Source organism: Heteronotia binoei, chromosome 1, assembly GCF_032191835.1.
Source record: "Heteronotia binoei isolate CCM8104 ecotype False Entrance Well chromosome 1, APGP_CSIRO_Hbin_v1, whole genome shotgun sequence".
Lineage (NCBI taxonomy): Eukaryota > Metazoa > Chordata > Lepidosauria > Squamata > Gekkonidae > Heteronotia > Heteronotia binoei.
This window is the reverse complement of record NC_083223.1, coordinates 46,819,385-46,836,038: the sequence shown is the minus strand read 5'-3', so window position 1 is coordinate 46,836,038 and position 16,654 is coordinate 46,819,385. Positions and strand designations below refer to the sequence as shown.

At 43.2% G+C, this 16,654-nt stretch overlaps 1 protein-coding gene across 1 annotated transcript; it reads right to left on the bottom strand.

Moving 5' to 3' along the window:
- Nucleotides 1-4,666: 4,666 nt before the first annotated feature.
- ODC1 (ornithine decarboxylase 1) lies at nt 4,667-16,303 on the bottom strand. The gene is made up of 12 exons (XM_060233948.1): nt 15,887-16,303; nt 11,717-11,851; nt 11,458-11,616; nt 11,181-11,354; nt 10,894-11,066; nt 9,709-9,843; nt 9,527-9,608; nt 8,702-8,785; nt 8,032-8,194; nt 7,503-7,615; nt 7,024-7,238; nt 4,667-5,149 (listed from the first exon to the last, which is right to left on the bottom strand). The coding sequence occupies exons 3-12, from the start codon at nt 11,557-11,559 to the stop codon at nt 5,008-5,010; spliced, it is 1,383 nt and encodes a 460-aa protein (XP_060089931.1). The 5' UTR covers nt 11,560-11,616; nt 11,717-11,851; nt 15,887-16,303; the 3' UTR covers nt 4,667-5,007.
- Nucleotides 16,304-16,654: the final 351 nt, after the last annotated feature.

The window sequence follows — 16,654 nt, the reverse complement described above, 5'->3', positions numbered from 1 at the left end:
GTTGGTGTACCAAAGTATTTATCTAAGCCTCCAACTGTCAGAAACTCAGCACAAATTAAATTTGGGACTAATTTTTGCACAAGATTTGAGGACTGGGGAGGGGGAGCAAAATTTGAGGTATTTATGCTTTCATGTACATGCAACAATTCTTTACCCTTGAATAAAATTTAGTTGGTCTTAAAAAGGTGCCACTGGACTCAAACTTTGTTCTGCTTTGTTCTAAATCTATCTTCATTTTGGGGTAAGAGATGTTTATATAGCAGTAGGTGGTTTTCAGACATGTTGGTCCCATGGCATATAGAAGATCAGCATCAATACCTTGAATTGGGCCCAAAAACAAATTGGAAACCAGTGTGGGTGAGTCAGGGTTGGAGTGATGTGGATCCCATGACCCACTACAGTCAATATCCTGGCTTTCAGCAGCATTCTATATCAATCGAAATTCCCAACTACATTTAAGGGTAACCTTACATAGTACTGCAGCAATGTAATATAGAATTAAATTTCTGAAATATACACTTTTCCAGAAAAATACAGCTATGGCCTACCTCTTGTTGGCCAGGTGCCTTCCCTAAACCCAAAATGCCTTTGCCTCATCTTAATTTCTTGTAGCTCTCTAGTATGCCTGTATAAAGCCCGTTTTCCCCAAGCATCTGCTCCTTGTTTCTTTACCTGTTGCCTTCTGCCCTATCTGCAGTCTTTACCCTCTTTTCTTTGCCCCTTACATCCATCTTGTTCCCCAATCTGGGCAGCTAATTAATTTTTTACCAAGACCGGCTCCACATGTTGTTTTTTTTTGGGGGGGGGGGATTAAAAAATGACACCCCCTTATGGCCCATTCTATCTTCTGTGCCCATAGAATAGAATGAACTCCATACCCAATATGGCACTCACCCCCTCCGGTGGCACCCGGGACAGTGCCCCCTCTGCTCCCCCCTAGATTTGTCCAAACAGAAGTGTAGCTTCTGTTGGCAACATCAGCATTAGTATCACAACACTATCTTGACAACTGGCTCATATCTTATTTGCTATTATAGCTCTATCAAACACCACGTCAGGAGATCCCAAAGCTGAAGTGATTCCTTGATACATACAGTCAAAAGGATCTCATGTTTGTACAGTATTTACATCCTCGCTGAAGCCATGGCCATTAAACAAACACTAGTGATGCATGTGACTGGTATGAAGCAGCTGTTGTGAACCCCACTGGAGTTTAAGAAAGCAAAGGAACATGTGCAATATTATGGATCTTTCCTCCACTAGAAGGCTACAGGCCCTTTCAACCAACGTTCTCAGTAGGATTCTTCTGCCTTAGAGGCTCCAGTCTGGTGACCGCTGCCCTTTAACTTAGCACAAGGGTGCAGGTCTCAACACAGCAGCTGTCCCTTTGTCAGAGCTTGTTCACCCTTCTCAAGAGATCTGGCAGACAACTGAACTGTTTGGTATGTTTCCCCACGCAAATGCTATCCAGATCAAATGCTTTGTCAATTACACTATTTTGCAGTTGGGTTTTAACTTTGTACCAATTTTGCATTCTAAACCACTGCCTACCAGCTATATGTAGCTCTGCTCATTGTACCTCATACCTTGTCTAAAGAAGTATGCATGCATACCAAAGCTTACATTCTGTTAGTCTTAAAGGTGCTACTGGACTCCTACTTTGTTCTATTGCTTCTGACCAACATGGCTGCCCACCTGGATATATTTGGTGGCGCATTACATCGTTTTTCATTCTTGTTCATTTCATTCACACATAATTTGGTGTGGTACCACTTCTAGCCCAGACAAGTAAAGTTGGCAAGGATCAAAAGTAATGGCAGCACCCAACTTTTGCCCTACACCCCTCCCCACACACACACACACCCCGTGAAGATTATCTTCCAAGATGGCTACAAGACTTTCATATTTGAATGTCCACCAAGCAAAGCTAAGCAAGTCTGAAGTTTAATGTGTTTAAACCGATTGTTTTTATTGCACTGCTGGTTTTATGAAATCTTTGGCAAAATTGCAAACAAATGAACTATTGTGGATGCTGCTCATCTGCTTTCTGTTCAGTGGAGTAGAAACATACCTATTTGGACCCACTAAGCACGTCTAACAAAGAAGATGATATTGGATTTATATCCCGCCCTCCACTCTGAAGAGTCTCAGAGCAGCTCACAATCTCCTTTCCCTTCCTCCCCCACAACAGACACCCTGTGAGGTGGGTGGGGCTGGAGAGGGCTCTCACAGCAGCTGCCCTTTCAAGGACAACCTCTGCCAGGGCTATGGCTGACCCAAGGCCATGCTAGCAGGTGCAAGTGGAGGAGTGGGGAATCAAACCCGGTTCTCCCAGATAAGAGTCCGCATACTTAACCACTATACCAAACTGGCTAAAGAGCTTCAGAATACTAGAAGTTACTAGTTCATCATTTAACAACCTTGCTTTTTTTTTTAAAGTTTTTCTGATTTTGTCCTCTTTGCTATCTCAAGCAGCAGGGGGAACAGGAGTAACGTATACATGACAATGCAGAGTTAACATTTTACTGAGAATTTCTTCCATCAAAATATTTTTCTCATATACAGCACTTGCCAACTGGTGAAGACAATAACACCACTTTCCTCAAGCTGTTGGAGAAAGTGAGGCATACAAGGGAAAAAGCAAGACTTGTGTTCCTATGGGAATGGGCAAGTCTTTCTGTGTTGGGCTAGAAAGTTAATTTGCATTTTGAGTAATAAATTTCCAGCACATTTTACCATACTTGCAAAATCAACTGAATTCGCTTTCCAGTTTTTGATGGCATTTCCAAATAAATATTGACGTCAATAGTATTTTAACTGAAGTAACTTTAAGAATAACCTAATTTGTTGTACTAAACTAGGTGAAGGCAAGTGTATTTTAAGGCATAGAACCCACAAGCATGGCAAATATGGAATGAACATGAAGCAAACACTGACCTATGCCAACCCCATAGCAAAGTTTATGGCTTTGAAAAAAGGGAAGCCGTGCCTCTCCTTATATAGGCCTATAGTTAAAACATTACAGACTTTTGCAATAGAATAACGTTTGAGTCCAGAGGCACCTTTAAAACTAGTGATCCCAGATAGTACCTCTTCTGTTTCAAGCTACATCTCTGCCTCAGGTTGCAGGTGTGTTTCTCGCATGCTTTTCATCATCCTAAACCACCATTACACTTCACAGGAATGTTTGATCCCTTTATCACATGAATGGGTATACTCTGTGTGCACAGCAGCTTGCAGAAGGATCTCAGACAACCTGTGGCCCTTACCAGCAACCTGAAACAGAATAGGCCTACACATTTCCCTCCTTTTAAACCATGGAGCCAGCATGACTACCTCTGCATGCAACCACTGCTCCAGAGGTGGACTGGATAATCAAGTCCAACAATATACTACAAAAATATACCTCACACACAAATCTGGTCTCACAAGTAACTCACATCCCAGTAAGTTTTTGTGACAGCAAATTTAACCAGATGTTCCTATACTTCAATTCATAGGCAGGTCACTTTCCTTCTACCCAGGTATCCCTTTAAGGTGGGGCACATTTCTCAGACAAAAAGCTTTGAAGCAAATTCTTAACTTCGCATACATTATTGTTCCTCATTCTTCTTTACAGACTGACTTGATATTGGTTTGCCAGCAATTGGAAAACTCTGATCAAACTGATTCTTGTATCAGATACTTGCACTGAGCCCAACAACAGCCTTTGTAAGTCATCCTTTTCACTTTGTACCTTGGCTACAAGCTCAGAGTTATTTCCATTGGATCATGCAGGAAACTTCAACTCAAAAGCAGATCCGGACTAAAATATTAATGGAAAGGAGAGACTGCCACTAACTCCAGTGTCTTGTTACAGACCCCACCGCCCCAAGACCATCTCTTGAGGGTCTCATCCTGCCAGAGCAGCCTTTTGAGGAGATCAAGGGGCTGCAACTGGAGATGGGGAAGCATGAGAGTCCTACTGACAGAACTGCCTTCAAGTTAACAGAACATTTAGTCTGCCTGCAGCACAAACTGTTCCCAACAGGCCCAGGAGGACCTGCATGTCAGGGGATTCAATTCAACGGCAGAAGTAGGAAAATGCTGCTGCTGTTTAAACCTATGAAACCAACTCACCTTTTCAAAATCCAGTATTATTTTAGGATCACATAATGGCCACTTAAAAATAAATGCTTACATTAGCAAGGTTTTGCTGAGAACATCATTCTTTATTGTTTAACAGAGCAAACCAATCTATGTACAATTACTAAATTAACGTAAATGTCTAGACCATTCACAAAATTTTTGTGTGGGAAAAAATTGACATCTTATAGTTTGAGTGAAGCACAGCTTGTATCAGATAAATTAAAATGTAGATAGCCAAGAACTGGAAGATATTCTGCACGCTTGTATGGGAGAAATGTTACAATAGTATATGCAACTATAAAGCAAAAGGCTTAGTTCCAGAGCCCTGATTTTTCTTGACTTGAAAGAGATGTGGTCAAAAAGGGCAGAGGCACAAGCATCGTGAGAAGAATTAATTTGGCAACCCATGAAAGACACTGTTACTTAGAAACCTCCAAAATATATAAATAGTTTCAGTGTGAAGCAAGTGACAACTCCGTCCTTAAAATCTATTCAAACCATTTTTTAGTCCAAACAGTAAAGAACTACTGCTACGCTATTATTTCAATAGACTTTATTGTAAAATAGTCCGGCCACAAGACTACATTCAGACCTTCTGCCAAATGCACAAGCTACAAATGCTTGTTGACTTAACAGTCAAGGATCAGTTTTTAGTAGCGTATTTGAGAAGTGAATAAAAATCCATATAAAACAATATTCAAATAGTTTCCATAGGAACACAGATAAATGTGACCCTTCCCATCTCCTAGCTGTCTACTCTTGACATTCACGCACTCTAATCAACACATTAAAAAATTCTAGCAGGAATTAAGTTAATGGTCCCAAAAGCCCTAAAAAAAAATATCCTTTCCTAAAACTTGCGAGTTAGCTAAACCTTATCTATACATTAATGCTAGCTGAAGCACAAGTTGCTGGATGGTGCTCAATTCCACTTTCCCAGGCACAGGACAGCGGCAAAGTGACATCTTGCTCTTCCACTTCTGCTTGAAAGCCTTGCTCTTTTATCTGCTCCATCAGTTGCCTAACAAGAAGGGGGGGGAATGGATGTGAGGCATCAAGTAACGCATATGAAACTGACATTTCAGAGATACCGTAATAGTCAGCTACATGACATTAACAGAGTCTGTGCGCTCTGCATCATCAAAATGCTATACCAGAGACAGCTGAAATGACACAAGTAATCCTTTATTATATACTAAAAGCCCTTTCGTGGTGGCAAAATGGAGCACCCTGATTGGTTGGAACAGTACTGCATCAACCTTTGGCCTGTCAAACCATCAATCAAGGTCTGTTGTGTTGCACTGGCTGAGGATTGAGGTACTGCTTCACAGAGGAGAGAATGAAAGCTTTCCACTGATTGGCAGGCAGAGAGAGGAGGGAAACTGCCACAGAAAGCCATCTCTCAATTGGCTGAGGCCTCCTGGATCTTCCTGATGAATGTGTAAAAAGAAGAGAAGCAGCAGAGTCCCTCTGTTTGGAGGAAAACCACCACCCCTTAGGCTCGTCTACTTTTGTTTTCCTGTTTAATCTGAAAAGGTTGGTTAAAATACAGCAGATGGTTTGTGTGTGTGTTCAGTTTCATTTAGTGGAAGTGCAGCCATCTTCTGGGGTATGGGGAAATGAAGACTGTATTCAGGGGAAGTGAACTGCTGTATTTTTATTTATGTTTTTGGGAGGAATGGGAAAATCTCCTGGGTCTGCCCCAAAGTCTCCCAGCTCCACTCCAAAGTCTCCAGGTATTTCTGAGTTGGACCTGACAATCCTACAACCCAGCTTGGTTCTGTCAGTAAAGGGAGGAGGCCCTTTCCAGGCTTATTTTGGCCTTTGAGGAAGAACCCATTGGGGCCAGTCCTGACTAGGGTTGTCAGCTCCAGGTTGGGAATCTCCTGGAGATTTTGTGGTGGAGTCTATGAAAGCCAGACTTTGGGGAGTGGAGATGTCCCAGCTGAATATAATGTCATAGAGTCCACCCTCCAAAGCACTTATTTTCTCCAGGGGGAAATAGGCCTATTGTCTGGATTTCAGTTGTGATATCAGGAGATCTTCAGCCTCCATCAGGAGGTTTTCTATCCTAGGTTTGGCAGCACCCTCTGGGTGACCTGATGCCACCTGACTGGCATGACTTAACTAGGTCTACCTGCTTGCTTCTGCTCAGCAGCAGCCCCCCATGACAGTCATTGTGGCATGGCAGTCAGTGCTTCCTTCAGAGCAAGGTCTGCCAGACCCAGGTTCTTACTGTGGAAGATGACTGGGTAATTTTGGACTACCCACATACTTCCAGCCTAATCTACCTCACAGGGTTGTTGTGCGGATCAAAAGGGGGAGAGAAACATGATGTAAACTGCTTTGGTTCCCACTGTGGAGAAAGACTGTCCTTTTCCTAGGTAGAGGCTGAAGGGAGGGGAGAGGAGATGGAAAGCAACCTATCCCCATCTTTTTTGCCTCTCATCCCTTATTACACAACCTTCCCCCCTCTCTGATAATCTACACCATATTTCTCCACTGTCTCCGTTTCCCTTCCCAATAGCTGCCCTCTTGACATACCTTTCCACCCTTTATCTTTCCATTCCCTCTCCAGCTCCCCCAGGCCATAACACTCACCCATAGCAAATTTGTATTTCCCCCCACAATGGGCCTTATTACTAGTTTTTTCTATAATTTAACCATACTTCTCTTATTGCTATTTATTGCCAATGTTCTCCCACCACACCACTAGGGCAAACTCATTCTGTAGTGTTTCTGAGAGTCCACCAGGCACTCTTCAGGAGCCCTGCTTACTTGGGTTCTTTTCAGTTAACACTTTGCACACACCAAACTTGAAAGTCCATTCAGGTTTACAAGCTTTTCCAAATCCCATCTTGAACAAGTGAAGCAAATGGAAGAAGCATTACTAACCATGCTGGCCTTGACATTACATAATGTATTGTTGGTCTCTGGAATCCATTGAAAGTAGAAGCAGCTGCCACAGTGTAAGCCCCCATGTTTTCAAACAGCATCCAGTCTCCAACCTGCAATTCCGGCATGCCGCAGCGTTCAACTATGCGATCTAAACCATCACATGTTGGCCCCCATATGCTGCAGGGATAGTATCTCTCATCTGGCTTGGGTCTCTGGAAACAAAAGTTCAAGATGTAAGCACCTAAAACCAAGCTTCACATCTACAGTCGTAACAGATGCTTCAAGTCACAGAACTGTGCTTAATCTGCTCTTTTGAATTTGCTCCGTTGCATCATACTGAGAAGTTCAGTTACAGGATAACACCATAACTATTCTCCAAGTTAAGTCCATTCTAATTATAGGAAAAGACTTGCATGGGTAAGTGAAACAATTTGATCACCATAAGTAGGAATGGACTGTATCCGCCTATACCATACCTTTTGCAAAACTGGCTTAACATGCGCATGATCATATAGAATGCAGTTAAAAGATCCATATACTCCATCGTTTACATAATACATAAGAGTTCTGTCATTACGCTCTTCTTCATCTAGAAGAAAAAAGAACAAGCAATATTTGCTATTATGTACACAAAAGCCAATGCCAAAAGCATTATCCCATACATAAAAAAAACAGAATACGGAAGATAGAAGTAGCCTCAATTTGTTTATGGAGGGGGTCACTAAGTTGACTAGTTATTTTGGCTCCCATTCAAGGTCCCTGATTTTTATCTACAGGTCACAGTGCCTGTTCACAAGCCTATGGAGGAAAGGAAAACACTACTCCTCTCCATCATCCTGTTTGGTGGACTGACCTCCATTGACAGGGATGATGCAGCAAGGTGTAGACAGACAATGCATCTCACTCCATGAAGGGAACTCACAGAAATGAAATCCTTCCCTCCATCCACGCTACTTCTATCACCAGAGAAAATTTTGCCAGCTGAGCACTCTGAACACTACATACCATCAGAACCACTCTGCTCCTTTATTACAACCTTCTTTGCAATGATGTTAACAGCCAATGTAAAAGCCGATGCAACATAGTATCTGCCAGGCTCCGCAATAATTCTCACTCCAGAATCAGAAGGAAAATATTTGTCCAGTGCAGGATTGATGACATTTGTTATCTTTAAAAAAGGGGAGACATGCATGAATATTTTAGGCAGTATTTGCAGGAACATGTCATTATGGATCTACGTTCTAAGTTACTGTTTCCCCAAGAACAAAGTTCCAAATTACCTTTTGCACTGGTTGGAGTTGTTGTCATTTCAGAAATACAGGAATGGGTAGCTTTTAAAAGTTTAATTGCCTTAGATGAAAGGCTGGAGCAGGACACAGATGTCCTGCATCTTGACCTTACTACACCATCTTTTGAAAGCTATGCCATGGATTGCATCCTTTTTTCAAGGGTATCCACAGGAGGCAGCAAGTTAGGTTTTCCTGAATAAGTTACATCAAAGAACTCCTTTCAAGAACTTATGAGTGAACACCCACCAACAGGGACTCCCATCGAGTAATACAATTAACATTTTCTAATAAATCAGTCTTTAACCACATACAAATTGTAACACACACACCAATACTAAGGAGAAGCAGGAGCAAATCACTGAAGTTTAACATGGCAGCAGTCATACCTCTTCAAACTTAAGTTTCACATCTTCGGAACCAGGAAAGCCACCACCAATGTCAAGAAGGTGCATGCAGAAACCAAGTTCAGCCTAAAAAGGAGGGAAAATATAAACTCAGAGATTGCATTCATAGTATTAAGCGCTTTTACTCTCTTGAATTTGAAGAATAGGATAATAAGAGTCCTAAAAATGAAACAACAATCTAGACTCATCTGAAATCATCATGTAACCCAGGAGTGGCCAAACTTGCTTAACGTAAGAGCCACACAGAATAATCAAGATACTTGAAAGCCACAAGATTGTGCACCTCAGATGTTTGAGAGCCACAAGGCAGATAGATGGGGGGAGAGGTGGAAAGAAAGCAACTTTAACTTTAAATGCATTCTCCAAACTGCCGGCTGGCTTGGAGAAATGGTTTAAATGGCCGACAGGGCAGTGGAGGCTTTGAGAGCCACACAATGTGCGAAAGAGCCACATGTGGCTCCCAAGCCAGTTTGGCCAACCTCTGATATAGCCTAATCCCATCGCCATGTTAGCTACTAATCAGACTTCAGAATTTCATATTAGCTGAAGCAATTTTATTTATTTATTTATTTGTAATTTATATCCCGCCCTTCCCACCAGCTGGCTCAGGGCGGCTTACAACACATAAAATCTAACATAAGAGTATAAAATTAAGCATAAAAATTTAAACATTTCACAATTTACATAGTTAAAATCTAAACATTTCACACAGTTATATACTTCAATGCTTCAACTCTGGCATTCTATCATCTTACAAAACTATGAAAAACTTTGAAGTTGTATGAAAATACTCTTTGATGTACTTACTCCCATATCGAAGACACAGCGGGCATCAGAAATAGCCTGCACAAAAGTCTCAGGATCTGTGCAGCCACTTCCAACATGGAAACTGGAAGAAATAGCATGAATTTAGCTGGGAGGTAATTTTTAATGAAGGCAAGCAAAGAGGCAGTAAGCATGACATTTCTATTTCAGGTTTTGCTACTCACCTGACACCAATCACGTCAATATTCAGTTCTTTTGCTCGCTCAAGCAGCAGCCTGCTGGTTTTGAGTGTAGCTCCAAATTTAACGCTCAGACGACAAACCGCTTTTGAATCATCCGTTGCAATGCGCAGAACTAGCCTAGAAAATATTGGGAGAGCCTACCTCAGTAACAGTTTCAAGCTTACCAGATACATTTGTATGGAGAACACTTTTGTATTAAAAGTTATTCTCAGTGGCTCTCAAGTTAGCTTGCTCATCAGAGAAGATTACCTGATTATCATGCAAAACTAACTGCAACCCAAAATTTATTTATTTGATTTCTAGACTGCCCTCACCTGCACACAGGGCTCAGGGCAGTGAATATTTCAGTAAATACAAATATAAGTAAGATTAAAACAGTTAAAACAATGTTTGATTACTATTTCAGATGGTATTTGAAGGGCCAATTTATGTCCTTACCCCATGGAGGAGAGATGGGGGAGGCCAAGCTCCATTAAACGTTGCTGACCTCAACCAAAGGCCTGGCAGAACATCTCTGCAGCAGGTCCCACAGGGCTCTGATGTCATTAGGCAGAACGTTTCACCAGGCCAGTGCCAAAATGGCTTTAGCTCTGGTTGAGAGCAGCTGGATGACTCTCAGGCCAGGGATCACCAGGAGATTCTTCTCCCCAGAACATGATGCTCTTCTGAGGGTATACCAGGAGAGATGGACCCATAGTTACAGTAGTCCCAGACCATTTAGGGTCTTAAAGATTAGTATCAAGACCAAACCTGATTTGGTATTCCATCTGGAGCCAGTGCAGCTGGCAAAGCACCGACTGAATATGTGCTGTCAGTGGGGTTCCAAGTAAGAAGGCAGGCTGCTGCATTCTGGACCAGCCTGGAGGTGACCATGGCATGGATTACTGTGGCTAGGTCAGAGTGAGGCAGGAAGGGTGCCAGTTGCCTGATCCGGTGCAGCTGGAGAAATGCCAGTCTAGCAACATTTGTGATCTGGGCCTCCACTGATGAAGCACACCCAGTCTGTTGGCAGCTGGCAAGGAAAGGTATATGCTGGCACTCTAGAGAGCCTCCCCAAATGCTTTGGTGTTAGGAAAGTTGCTCAATTCAGCAGCATCTTCAGCTTGGGTCCCATAACCAAGCAAAAATAAAAGGCAAACAAGTTATGTTATTATCAAAGTTCCTTACTTTGCTTTTGGATGGGCTCTTGCAACTTTCATTAGCTCCACTTCACTATCAAAAGTCATCATCTGCACACCGTTATTTGCTGCGTGCTTAATCTGAGAGACTTGCTTGCATGGATTTGCATATATTATACGTTCAGGAGGCACACCAACACTCTGGACCAGCTGTATTTCAGTCTGGAAAGAGAACAAATTTGTTTGGTACGCTCTTCGCCAGATATTTCTTGTCCAGCTATACTCAGGGACCAAGGGCATGGTTAGCCAAAACGCTTTCAAAAGGCAGCCACTTACTTTACTGGCACAGTCAAAACCAGCACCAAGAGCTGCAAGAGTCTTCACTACAGCTATGCTGTCATTACATTTAACAGCATAGAAGGGGGACACTCTGGGAAGAGCCTTGTACCACCGCAAGTGCTTCTTGAGAATATCCCCAAGATCAGCAATATAGAAGGCATCTTTATCATCCTGGAGACAAAAAGAACATTCAATATGAAGTTGCTCTACTATATACTGCAACTGTACTAAACTTGGTTTTGCAAAGTTTCATCTATGCATCTCATATACTCACAGAGGAAGAAACTTCATTTATTTTTTGGTCTACAATATCTTTTGCAGCAAAGCCTTCATCAAGGAAAGTAAAATTGAACTCATCACTGTTGAAGCTGTTCATTTTTCTTAATTTTTTTTTTTGTTATACCACCACCAAGTTTGCTTTCAGGGCAACACACTGTAGGCACACAAGAAAAAGTTTAATTATTACTAATTAGTCATCCATGGTCAACTAACTGAGGTGAAAAAGGCAGTCATTTTAAAAAAGACTAACTCACAGTACAGGGTCAATGAAGATGCAACTTTGAACGATGTTTCCTTTCAGCTGTTCTAGGGAGTTTTCTCCAGGAAAGAAAGATCTTGAAATACACAAATTCCTAGGCAGTCATTGTAAGATGTTGCAGCAAACTTGTCTAAAAGAAAAAAGATTGAAAGAGCATGTCTACACGGTGCCTCTGGATCTCTGCAATATTCATATTTCACTATCATTTTCATTCAAAAGTTCATTCATTCACTATCACATTTTTATCCTTTCCTCCTTTCAATGAGTTTCAAGTGGCATGCCATGGTTCTGCCCTGCAAGGCTGCTTTGCACCAGTCTCTCTCCATCAGTCTAAGCGCCCCCAGTAAGCTTCAAGGCATATCAGGGATTTTAAGTTGGTCTCCCTAGTCTGATGCTTATATAGAGGCACCAAACATCTAAACAATACAAAAAACTCACTGCATTTCCTGTAACAAAGTCAGCATGCACAACAGAGACAAGCAGAATTGTCATACAACAGGTTGGGATCATCAGTTGGGTTGCATAGCACCACCTACAGGATGACAAGCTTTACAGAGCCACCATTTTAACGCTGCTCTTTGGAAGGACTTGCTGGTGTGCATGTCAAGGGAGAACATAGGTGCTGCTGTACAGCCTGCTTCCTTTTGCTTGTATGCTGAGAAAAGCAGCAAGACAAAGTCACTCATCAAATGACAGAATTCCTCCATGGTCCTGTTAACTGACTTATTTCTCAAGCTATACACCCCAGATTGTGTTTCTTATTCCTCCGGGGCTGCCCACAGTTATGGCCCTGAGACCAGCAGTCACAGTTCTGGTTGTATCACGTCACTCTGAATGGAAGGAAACTTTTGCCAAGAGACCTGAAGTTCATAATGTCAGATATTCTAGCCATTTCTGCAAAAGCTAGTATACCAAAACCCATTGGTATATTCATCCAGGCTCAAATTTCCACTCATTGTGGAACTCACTGGGTGACTTCTGACCAGCCACACACAGTCTCAAGCCTAGCCCACCTCACAGGGTTGTGGTCAGGAAAAAACATAGCAGGGGGGAGAAGCATGAAGCTTCCAAGGAAGAATGATAAGATAAAAATGTGCTAAATGACCAGGACAGTCTCAAGGACACATGCTCCTGGATTTCTTTATTTGTATTTTCATCCATTATCAAAGAACAGTAAGAACTACTAAGATGCCTGTGCCAATGATTACTAAATAAGCTTGTTCTCATGCTGCACAGCTGTTTCTTTAGGCACAGCCTGCCTGTACCAAAGCACTCAATAGTTACTTTTAAGAAAGGGGATGGGTGAATAAGACACTGAGAACAGATGGAAAAGTGTTGTTGAGGAAAAACAGGCAATAATGTTAATACACTCAAATGACCTGACAGCATCTTTCCTGCAGTCCATATCAAGCCTCGGTAAAACTGCTAACATGTTGACATAATGCAGTCAAACCCCTAGTCTCAAAGGTGTTCCTGTGCAATGAACCAAGACATTGATAGAGATTTACAAGATTATAAATGGAATAGAGAAGGTAGAGAAAGAAGTACTTTTCTCCCTTTCTCACAATATGAGAACTTGTGGACATTCAATGAAATTGCTGAGCAGTTGGGTTAGAAAAGATAAAAGGAAGTACTTCTTCACCCAAAGGGTGATTAACACGTGGAATTCACTGCCACAGGAGGTGGTGGCAGCTACAAGCACAGACAGCTTCAAGAGGGGATTGAATAAGCATATGGAGTAGAGGTCCATCAGTGGCTACTAGCCACAGCGTATTGTTGGAACTCTCTGTCCGGAGCAGTGATGCTCTGTATTCTTGGTGATTGGGGGGGGGGGCACAGTGGGAGGGCTTCTAGCCCCACTGGTGGACCTCCTGATGGAATTTGGGGTTTTTGGCCACTGTGTGACACAGGGTGTTAGACTGGATGGGCCATTGGCCTGATCCTACATGGCTTCTCTTAGTAATTTTGTCCAATAAAAAGGCAACCTAAGCAGAACTTCACACATGTTCCTACTGGTTCAGCTAACTTTTTAAAAATCACAGCCTACTTTGCATAAAATATACACTATCTCTTTAGAGTCATATGGTGTTTATGAGGATGCAATCCTAAGTGGACTTAGAAACCACTCAATGGACTTCCAAATAATTTTAATGAGGGTTTAACAAACAATGCAAGATCTCCCACACACATTGGGCAACCCCAAAGTAAACTGAACCCATCTCTGCTTGCTATAGATCCTGCTTACTTCTTAGAATGCTCAATAAAAGTCAGGGGGGGGGGGGAGGGATGTGGTTGTAGTAGAGTTTTTCTTTTTTAAAAAAATGTAACAGAAATGAATTCACATTTGCACATGTCATTTCAGAACATTCCAAGCAAATGTCTATTGCAAGATTAAGTTACAGTTCTCAAAAGTATTCAAACTAAAACAAAAATATTACTAACTGTAGAGTAATGAATAAAATATTAGGGTAGAATGATTACAAAGCAGTCCAGTTAACTAGAAGACATGGGCATTTGAATTCAGTAGAACTCTTTACTGTAGTGAAGCTAATAAGCCAGCTCTTTTCCAGTGTACAACTCAGCTGCACACAAAACAGACATGACTGACGTCACACCACCTCAACTAGGCCTTTGCTCCTTGCCTTATATTGTACGCACTGTCAGTGTATCCAATCAGAAAGCAAAAACTGTTAACAGAAGCTCAGAAGCCAAGAAAGCCTTCACCCACCAATGGGTGGCCAAACACTACTCCTTCCCAACCCGACACTAACTGCGGCAAGGAAGTGCAGGGTAGCGTGCAAAGGGGTGGGGCAGAGAGAACTATTAGAACGGCTGGCATCTGCAGTTTCCCTTTCTGAAGGGGAAAGGGTGCATGCCAAGTTTGGGAGCTCGATCACCCAGTTCCAGCAGGTTCCCTGAGGTCATGCTGAAAGGAGAGCCAATCTTTCAAGACAGAAATAAATGTAACGAACAACAGCTGGCCACATTTTCTGTTCAGATCTCACCAGATCATGGCTTGTTCAGGCTGCCAGATGTCTCATTATTCCAGCTCCCCATCCACCCCACCCCCCCAAGAAAAGCTTGCCTTCACTCCTCTAAATAGACAATTTCTCCAGCCATTGTTACTCTGTCCAAATAGTTGCTGCCGTCAAACTAAAGCATCTTCTCACTCCCTACAGTAGCTAAAGGAGGAATGATGACTATTCAAAAAGCTTCAGAGGCAGTCCACAAACTCCAGAATGGCAAACTGCAGCAAAACCCTTAACAGCTTCTCTTGAATGCCTCTGATCTCCTCTATGGCCCTGGTGATCAATGGGATTGAAAAGGTGCATGAACAGTGCAATTTAACCCTTTCCTCTCACCAGAGTTAAAGCAAGAAAAGTATTCAGCATGATAGGGCGAGGCTGTGGTTCAGTGGCAGAGCAGCTGCTTGGCATTCAGAAAGTCCCAAGTGTACGATCCCTGGTACCTCCAGTTAAAAGGAGCAGCCAGCAGGTGATGGGCAAGACCTCTTGCAAGAGACCCTGGAGAGCTACTGCCAGTCTGAGTAGACGTGACTGACTGTGATGGCCTAGGGGTCTGATTCAGTAAAAGGTAGCTTCATTATGTTCACATGATAAAGGTTAATTCACAAAGGGCACAAAGAGAAAACCTTTGGTGCAGGACAGAAAATGACATCAGGTTTGGCTTTCCATTAAACTTCAATTTTGTTTCTAAAAGAAAGAGCAAAAAAGTCAACGAAAAGAACAGAACGCGCTTTTTTTCTCAAAAGCAACTAATACAATGTTGCAAATTAAAAAGAAAAGAGGAAGATGATGGACACGCTTAAAAACGCCACTAAAGATGGCTAATTTTATTTTTATTTTTTAAAGCGCAAAGTTTAAAAAAACATAAAGAAGCTGTTTCAAATTACAAGGGGTTTCTTTGGTGACTTCACGAAAAACAATAATAACGGCGTAATCGACCCCCTCCGAAATTCCCTCGGACCTGCCCCCAATTCCCCCCTTTGCTTCCCTTCCCTTCCTTCAGAGGCGTCCCTCTTTTCCGCCTTCTCTGCCAAGGACTGAGTCACCCACCGCCGGGCCGGCTCCTTCCACCCAGCCCATTCACACACACGTGGCTGGCGCCGCCGGGCCCGGCCGGCTACCCAGTCCTCCCACCTCACCTCTGGCAGCGGCGGCGGCTCGTTCTTCTTCAGCAGCAGCAGCTTCTTCCCCCCTGCGCGGCAGCTGGCTGGACTCGACGGCTGCGACCCGCCCGTTCCCCGCGGGCCTGGAAAGCGGTGGCTTCGACTGGAGGGGGTGGAGCCGGACCCTCGTCACCCGCCGCCGCGCAGGTTGGAGGCTGCTGCTGCCGCACCGGCCGCCTTTGCCTCTCCGCTTGACAAAGCCTAGCTCCCGCCGCAGAGCCTCTATTTATAGGCCCGGCCGCGTCTCCATGACAACGCACCAGCTCAAACCAGCCCCGATCGGCTGCGACCGGGCCGCAGCCTTCACCACCCGCTATTATGACGTCAGGCGGAGGGGGTGGCGAATGTGAGCGCAGCGTGCTGCCGGCTGCGTCCCGCCCATCCACGCTGCTCAAACGAGAGATGCAGGCATTTTTCATAGTTATGAAGAGCAGTGGCTCAAGCGGGAACTAAGCCGGGAGCGGTGGGGCCGCAACGAGAACGTATTCGTTCTCAAAGTGCCACAGGAGCCCTTTCACGGAAGGTATCAATGTATATATGGAGTCTTGCGACATCTTAAGGACGGATGCGATTTTATTTCAGCATCTGTTTTCCCGGACTAGATCCCACATGTGCCGCTTCTTATAGCACCACTTGTGAGATCTGTAAAATGCGGTAGTCCTAAACACAGTCTCTGAAATTAATACAGATTGCCTTGTGTGGCTTAAAGTGCCACGAAAATCCACAGGTAGATAATACCTTAAA

What these genes read in the sequence shown, in the direction of transcription:
- ODC1 (XM_060233948.1), bottom strand. Translation starts at nt 11,559, where the DNA reads ATGAACAGCTTCAACAGTGATGAGTTCAATTTTACTTTCCTTGATGAA. An exon ending in GTTTTGACTGTGCCAGTAAA is followed by an intron (nt 11,067 to 11,180) that starts GTAAGTGGCTGC and finishes TTCTCTTTCCAG; the next exon opens with ACTGAAATACAGCTGGTCCA. An exon ending in GCTGTGTCTTCGATATGGGA is followed by an intron (nt 8,786 to 9,526) that starts GTAAGTACATCA and finishes CCTCCTTTTTAG; the next exon opens with GCTGAACTTGGTTTCTGCAT.